The 8,222-nt window shown below is 35.6% G+C and overlaps 2 protein-coding genes across 2 annotated transcripts; one reads left to right on the forward strand and one right to left on the reverse strand.

Moving 5' to 3' along the window:
- Positions 1–3,187: 3,187 nt before the first annotated feature.
- On the forward strand, positions 3,188–4,260 carry LOC142538670 (alpha-mannosidase-like). Its single transcript, XM_075643975.1, has 6 exons — positions 3,188–3,386; positions 3,487–3,546; positions 3,689–3,760; positions 3,876–3,923; positions 4,055–4,174; positions 4,252–4,260. The coding sequence occupies exons 1-6, from the start codon at positions 3,306–3,308 to the stop codon at positions 4,258–4,260; spliced, it is 390 nt and encodes a 129-aa protein (XP_075500090.1). The 5' UTR covers positions 3,188–3,305.
- Positions 4,261–4,891: 631 nt separating this feature from the next.
- Positions 4,892–7,082, reverse strand: LOC142541058 (profilin-4-like). Its single transcript, XM_075647596.1, has 3 exons — positions 6,841–7,082; positions 5,958–6,095; positions 4,892–5,365 (listed from the first exon to the last, which is right to left on the reverse strand). Exons 1-3 carry the CDS (start codon positions 6,961–6,963, stop codon positions 5,231–5,233), a joined length of 396 nt encoding a protein of 131 aa, XP_075503711.1. The 5' UTR covers positions 6,964–7,082; the 3' UTR covers positions 4,892–5,230.
- Positions 7,083–8,222: the final 1,140 nt, after the last annotated feature.

An 8,222-nucleotide genomic window follows, 5' to 3' on the forward strand; every position in this document is an offset into this window, starting at 1 on the left:
GGCATAATGAAAATTCCTGTAATTTTACCAACTGGATTGGATTGGATCGTCCCCAGGCTCGCTGCAACCTAACTGTGCTATGAAAAAATATGCAATAGCTTAAACTTGACCAACTATGTAATTTACGTTCAAAAGATGCGACTATGACGCCTAATGACTTCGCATTTAATCATGACTCCGAGCCAACCTGAACCGACACCGAACCGACGTATAGTCATGATTTAAATACGCTGAAAAATCATAAAATAATGCTCCTAAAATGATAGGGTCGAAATCTAGGTGGAATGGAGGCCAAAACACGAAACGCTCTTTCGAGAGTTAATTTGGCACATCGCACCGTAAATTCTCGTATGACCTCAAAAATGATCCGAATGACGAACGGTCGAAAACATGACCTTCCTAACTCAATGAGACACTGTCCAGTCCAAGGCCATGGGCTAAAAGCCAACCAAGAACTCAAACAAGCCTTCTAAACGACACATCAACTTGCTGTAAATTTCCAGCAGCTGCGCACCCGTGCGTCTTGTGTTGGTTTCGAGTCTATTGGCCATTGGGGCGTGAACCACCCACCAGAGACCCTTACCAAAATCCTAAGGAATGATTTGAACCATGCCTACGGGCACAAGACCAGCCACAATTCGCACCATTCCAGCAACAACCGAAAACTCATACCGAGAATGCTTTTGTATGCGTGTGTAGTGTGTTGCTTTGATTGATGTCTCGTGTCGTTCCAGTGGCCATTTGATTGACCATGGCACGATCTAGACATCTAGGGGCATGGTATGAACCGTGGCTAAGGGCCATAGACCAACCAAGATCCACATCAAACCACACAATTCGAAATACATGTTGCTGTCAAAAGAAGGGAAACCGAGAGGGGAGGGGCTGTTCTTGTTTTTATTTAAAAACCGATGAGCCATGGACCAAGCCACCAAAAGGACGACTCAGTCACGTCTTAGACATGCTAGGGAAGTGATCTAACCATGGTTATAGGCCTTTGGGGCAGCCAAGATCAGATCCTTCCTCCTTGACAACCAAACTGAATTTTCGAACTCAAAAAGGGACACAAATGGTGTTGCTGTCATTTCTTGCTTTCCAGCGAGCATGGGCTGAAACCGATGGACAGATGTGGTCCTAATGCATCCTATTACATGTATATAAGTCGCCTTGGGAGCCTGGAGTCGATCCGATACCTGAAACTCACAAACCAAAAGAAATCGTGAAGCTTGCCAAGGAAAAATCGAAAATTCTGCATGTGCTGTTTCAAAATGTTTTGACACGTATCTCGGTTTTTGCTTGAATAAACATGATCATATACTGAAAAATAAATGATAATATGACTTGATTGAGGTTTGAAAGAATCTAGACATGCCTTGTTATCGTTTGAAATAGAAACGAAAAGAAAAGACGAGACGGCGCGGAGGAGTGGAACGCTTCTCTTGTTTTCTTTACTCTCGATTTTCCTCCCTTGCTTCCTACTGAATCCCCACGGTTTTTCTACTGAAAAATTCTCTGAATTTCGTGAATGAGGGAGGGGGAATGATGGTTAGGAGAGTGAGGGGGATAGGTGCAAGATATAAGGAAAGATATCAAGACTAAGTCTCCTAAATTTGAATTTTAAATGGTTGTTTGATATCAAATGAGTTGGTGGATGCTTCTAGGAGGTAGTGGCCGATTTCCTCCCTTGATATCTAGACTAGGATGTGCCCATTAATTAATTAAATTGTGCTCCCAAAAATCCTAGAATTATCCTACTAATTACATGCAAAGAATTGGTCAAAGTTGATGAGTTGGAAATGTGTGGTCTAGGCAAGGGGTGGCCGAAACATGTATGATAAATGGTAGGGGGAAATTGATTATCTAGTAATTTAATAACCCTTAAAAGCTTTACTAATCCTTTAATTAATTTAGTGAGCTAACCCCTTAATTAAGTAACTTAAATGAGCTCATTTCTTAATCACCTCAAATAATTAAATTAAATCCTCAAACCTCTCTTTCTAACTTAAATGAACTTACTTGCTAGCTAAATGAACTTCTGGAAATATTTTCTGGATCTTAAATTCTATCTCAAAACTCCAACTCCACTCCGGCCTCACTGAAATAACTGAAATGCTAAAAATCAAACTACTGAACTGAAATAATAAATAATTAACTTCAAAGAAATGCATTTAAATAATCATGCAATGAAGTCAATTAAATTTAAAAATCTAGAATTATGCATGGCTTATACGTAGACTGATTTACGGGTTCTACAATGTGCTTCCTAAACATGGATTAAAGTATTTGTAAGAATTATTATTTTTAATTATTTTTGAATAAATTTTTTTAAATTAGTTTTAAAAAAAACCCTGGACTCTGTTGCTCGTTCGAGTGCGAAATGCAACTTAAAATCCTAATGCATGAAACTTTAAATAAATCATGAATTAAAACACAAATTAATGAAATAAACATGCATTTAATGCACTAAAACAATTTAATAAAATGCAAAAGAAATTTAATAACTTTCATGTGTGTAGTTTACGTGAACCTTCAAATTTCGGGACGTTACATTTAATGTGTAAAAACAAAATTATAATATATGTTTTTAGCATGTGTTATAACAGAAATATCAGAAAATAATGATATATTACATATATATTAGTCATGATCTCCGGACCCGTTTTATCACGTTTCTCACTCTTTAGCTCAATAATAGATATGAAAGAAAACTAAAGCATGCTATCAAAAGTAAGAAATTTGGAAGATCAATTACTTGTTCTCAAGTCGTAAAGATTATGCCTTCACATATACTTACATTAAATTTTCAGTGTAATTATTTATAATTTAACATAATGAATTCTGGATTTATATGAGTTTTCCTCAACACCCACCCCATAACTTCCTTTCTTTAACACACCAAAAACTCGTACAAACCTGATATAAGTCTTGCGGGAGAAGGACCAGACTTTCCAAGCGGAGAACCCAAACATTGATTCTTATTTTCTTTTCAAATACCGAGAGAGAAAAGTACAACTTTCTCAAACCGAGTTCTCTTTTTTTTCCTCATTTCAATAAACTAAGTGAATATAGTATAACAAAGACGTATTCATCGTGGAAGTGAAACGGGGGTGGCACATGATTTTACAAATGACTCTAGCATTAGAAAAAAGATGGAATACCCATACAACAAAAATTGGAATACCCAACTGTGAACAAATAGCCATTCATCATTTTTGTTTCTTGAAGCTTTGCTGCTATACTTTCTATCTTCGATGTACTCAGTCTAGGAGACTCCTTAATCAAATGTCTTCATCAGTTTCCGATTAATGCTGTTATACCAGATTGATGTACCAATACAACAAAGCTATCTTTGGTATTCTTCTAGCGAGGGAGATGCAGATGCCCAGGTACATACGTTTGAAATTAGTTATTTATGATTCTTCGGACAGTCTATCATTTGAGTGAAAGAAGTAACTGCAATAAGTTGATGCATATCACACTTTGCAGAGTTCCGGTGCTTATATTTTCCGACCCAATGGAATGCCTACTTCGGTGGTATCTGGATCAGTAAGTATTTTCCCTTGGACAAGAGTATGTGTTCTTCGCGTTAGAGGTGAAATGCCTCTCGAACTCAGAGTTATTTCGAGCTTGAAACTATAGTTGACATTTAACTTCCTCCTCAAAAAGGTTATAAATTTGATGCTTACAGGTTCCTCTGAAGATTGTACGGGGACCACTAGTTGATGAAGTACACCAGCAATTTGCTTCCTGGATCTACCAGGTTAAGCATTTAAATTTAGTTTATTAGTGGTGAAAGCTCTTATTGTTTCAAAGTTCCATGCATCTTCATCCAGTTGGCTCACTTAGAATGACGAACTATATTGTTTCTTTTTCAGGTTATTAGAGTTTATAAAGATAAAGATCATGCTGAAGTTGAATACACGGTGAGTGATTCTTGGATCCTTTCCTTTTCCATGTGATTGTATTGCTTTTCTACACCTCAGGTAACATATGACTTGCTAATCTTGTCATCCTTTATTTGTGACTTGTTCGGATGTGTTAATTTTATTTGAAGATTGGTCCAATTCCTATAGACGATAGTGATGGAAAAGAAGTTATTACAAGAATGATGACTAATATGGTCGCTGACAAAGTGTTCTACACTGATTCCAACGGAAGGGACTTTCTAAAACGGGTATGTTTTGTCTTATTATTAGCACTAAAACAATTTAATAAAATGTAAAAGAAATTTAATAACTTTCATGTGTGTAGTTTACGTGAACCTTCAAATTTCGGGACGTTACATTTAATGTGTAGAAACAAAATTATAATATATGTTTTTAGCATGTGTTATAACAGAAATATCAGAAAATAATGATATATTACATATATATTAGTCATGATCTCCGGACCCGTTTTATCACGTTTCTCACTCTTTAGCTCAATAATAGATATGAAAGAAAACTAAAGCATGCTATCAAAAGTAAGAAATTTGGAAGATCAATTACTTGTTCTCAAGTCGTAAAGATTATGCCTTCACATATACTTACATTAAATTTTCAGTGTAATTATTTATAATTTAACATAATGAATTCTGGATTTATATGAGTTTTTCTCAACACCCACCCCATAACTTCCTTTCTTTAACACACCAAAAACTCGTACAAACCTGATATAAGCCTTGCGGGAGAAGGACCAGACTTTCGAAGCGGAGAACCCAAACATTGATTCTTATTTTCTTTTCAAATACCGAGAGAGAAAAGTACAACTTTCTCAAACCGAGTTCTCTTTTTTATCCTCATTTCAATAAACTAAGTGAATATAGTATAACAAAGACGTGTTCATCGTGGAAGTGAAACGGGGGTGGCACATGATTTTACAAATGACTCTAGCATTAGAAAAAAGATGGAATACCCATACAACAAAAATTGGTCAAAACCCTCTTCCAATCAAGCGCATACAGAAGACTTACACTTTATTATGCTTAAATTATCTCCCATTTATTATGCGGGAAATTGATACAGTGGCAATAAGAACCTCAGCCTTCAATGCTTCGATTAATGCAAACACCAGTATCATAACAAAGAAACACACGCCTATAAAAGAATTCAAGCCCAAAGGTGAAAATAACTGTATTCTTACAAAACAACACTCTCGATCTTCGCCATTATTTGCGTTGAAGATGAAACGCCAGAAACACAAGAACTTGTAATGATATTTATGCCTCTAGCACATTTTAGGAAAGACAGATCTACAGGCCCTGGTCGATAAGGTAGTCTCCCATTTTCTCAACAACCATGTTGCACTGTCCAGGCGTCATCGGTTCCTCATAGAGGCCGAAAATGAGAGCTTGCCCAGTTTTCTTTATGGTTATACCGCCAGCCCCCTGTAACGGTCAGGATGGGAGAAAATATAAAAGGACACGAATTAATGAAGAATGGATTGTGCCATATCAAGTTCTTGATCTCCTTCCAGGAAATCGGAAACGGAGAATGATTATTACGTAATATTCGATGATGATCAGTTGTCACTAGTTATTCAGGATCATCCTTGAGACATTGTTCAAACAATCATCCTCTAAAGTTTTTGTAAACACCAAGTATAATGAGAAAAATACTCTAAAGCCTATTTAATGTGCTGAAAGTTGCACAAACCGCCTAGAGTTTCATCACACAATCACCAGCTATTTTTTTAAGACTTTGTTTCAATTTACAGAGAACAGAGACACGTATATCCAAGTGAAAAGACACTGTGCAGCTGAGTCATGTATGGGTTTTTCAAAACAGCTTCATGTGGTTTACAAGGTGATCATTCATAGAAGGATACCGTGGAAAATTATCAATGAACCACAAGTGTCAAATATGATTATGCATCAGCAAATGAAGATTATGTACGTAATCTGTATTTATAACAGCTTGAAATTGAACGTTTACCTAAATTTTATCAGGAAACAGAGATTTAAATATAAGAAAAGATACCTTCTTTCCACGAATAACAGCGCCAGGCTCCCCTTGAATCACCATATACTTGTGGCCTCCAAGGTACAGTCCAGTGGGAGCAAGAAATCCAGGCTCCTCAAAATCCTTTGCAATGTTAGACATCTCCTCGGGTTTGAACTGCAGGTAAAAACACACGTCCATCTCATCAACAAGGTATCAAAACTTGCTAAAGAAGCACGTAATCAAAATGCAGCATCGTGACTGAGAGATTGTCCATCCTAACAAACGGCATAAGCCAACTTTTGACAAGGAAATTTCAAATTCAATACACGGACTTTGCAAACCAACAGTGGGCATTGCAAAAGACCAAGCAATCATTCTACCTCATTTTCACCAGGTGGAAAAGTTTCTGTTAAAAAACATAACCATTCGTTGAGAAAAATGACAAAATCAATAAAATCACGTCAATTAATAAAAGAAATGTAGGGTCAAATACTTGATGAAAGCGAACCATAATGATAAATAAGGGTTACCTCGATCCTAAAATTGTGTCGATCCAACGCATACAATTCAATCAAATACGATTTTTAATGTGGAATCATGTAAAATCAGGCGTGGCTCGTAATAAACCATTGGATCCACATTTAAGGCCGCCCGGATCGATTAAATCATAAATAAGGGTGACATGAAATCTGTAGTTAATGGTGTTCTACTATTCCGCTATGGGTCAGAATGATTATATATATATATATATATATATTTAAAAAGTTTTACATATTAACTTAGAAAATGTTTTCCAGTTGATTGATGAATGTGATAGATTTGTCTCGTCTCATATTACAAAGCAATGAACTTTAGCATGATTCCACCAAAACAAATCCGATCCAAACAGGATCAAACGAAATAATCCAATGTAGGTGACCTGAGGGAAGGTGGAGCTCTGGGCCCAGACGCTCCCGTCTTGGCCGATGATGGCGGCGGCGGTGAGGTGAACACCGTCCACATCGCACATCAAGTGCTCGTCCACGTAAGTCTGCCACGACATTGATCTAACGTTAGTTTGTCTTGGATTTGTGATTGCTTGGTTGGGTTGTGTTGGCGTGGGGAGGAAATAAATATACGAAAGAAATATGGGAAAGTTGTGAAGGAGAAAAGGCGACGATTAATGGCCGTAGATTTTGTCGTGATTTAATGAGCGGAGAATGAGCCAATGGTGCGGGCGTGGAATGCTTATTTTCATTTACTAATAATTTTTTTTTTTGGGTGAAATTATGAAACGATTAGTGCTTAAAAATGCTACAAAATATTTTTTTATAAGTTCGACTTTCGAAAATTACTAACTCATGCATGCATGTATTACCATTGAAAATTTTGCATTATAAAATAATTGCAGTCAGCTAACCGATAAAATATTACAATTTAAATAAAAGACAAGTCGACAAAACCTAGACTTACGTTTTAAAATCATGCAAATAAGAAAATGAAACGTCTACTATTCGTTTTGCTTAAAAAGTAATAGGAATTTTTTTTTAAAAAAAAATACCTCTACCATTCGGCAGAATTACTCCAATATTTTTATAAAATATTTTGCATCATTTTAAAATAATAAATTCAACTAGTATTTGAAAATCAAAGAAATAGTTAAATCGTCAAATCATCTAACATTTACCAAACCTAAAAACACCATTTGAAAAGTATAGCTCATACTATAACCTCTCAAAAATCACTTATAAAAAGTCGTAAAAATATTCTTAACATAAATCGTAACCATAAACTAGTGTGAAAAACTAGTATCGGTCCTCAGGTTATGTGCACCTTCAGTCCAGTCAAATCAACCATCAAGACCTCCATGAACATAATCATCACAATCACCTACATCAATCACACCTAGTGAGTCTTAAGACTCAACACACCATAATCTTGATAACAAGTACTACATATACAGATCTCATACAACAATGAAAATACTTGTACTTAAAATATCGTTTTCGTGAAGATGCATAAACTTTAAACATAAAATTTTTTATAAATATTTTCATGATACGTAAACTTTGAATGAAAACATATTCATAATGATGCATCAATTTTAAACATAAACATTTTCATAAACATTTTCGTAAACTTTTTCATATCCTCATAAACATATTCATATGAACATGCATAACATAAACTTTAACAGTTTTCTTTTCCTCATTTGATAACATATATCCTTTTATCATGAGTATAAACATTTTCCTTTTTATTGAATTCAGATCGTTAATTGTGACTTTCCTCATCCTCAAAAAGTCGATGGATCCATCTACA

This window comes from Primulina tabacum, chromosome 3 (genome assembly GCF_025594145.1).
Source record: "Primulina tabacum isolate GXHZ01 chromosome 3, ASM2559414v2, whole genome shotgun sequence".
Classification (NCBI taxonomy): domain Eukaryota; kingdom Viridiplantae; phylum Streptophyta; class Magnoliopsida; order Lamiales; family Gesneriaceae; genus Primulina; species Primulina tabacum.

Excerpts from the sequence above, each read along its gene's own strand:
- LOC142541058 (XM_075647596.1), bottom strand. The coding sequence starts at position 6,963 with ATGTCGTGGCAGACTTACGTGGACGAGCACTTGATGTGCGATGTGGAC. Across the intron at positions 6,096-6,840 it reads AGAGCTCCACCTTCCCTCAG|TTCAAACCCGAGGAGATGTC; the intron begins GTCACCTACATT and ends TTTTACCTGCAG. Across the intron at positions 5,366-5,957 it reads CTGTTATTCGTGGAAAGAAG|GGGGCTGGCGGTATAACCAT; the intron begins GTATCTTTTCTT and ends TGACCGTTACAG.
- LOC142538670 (XM_075643975.1), top strand. The coding sequence starts at position 3,306 with ATGCTGTTATACCAGATTGATGTACCAATACAACAAAGCTATCTTTGG. Across the intron at positions 3,547-3,688 it reads CTTCGGTGGTATCTGGATCA|GTTCCTCTGAAGATTGTACG; the intron begins GTAAGTATTTTC and ends TGATGCTTACAG. Across the intron at positions 3,761-3,875 it reads TTGCTTCCTGGATCTACCAG|GTTATTAGAGTTTATAAAGA; the intron begins GTTAAGCATTTA and ends TTTCTTTTTCAG.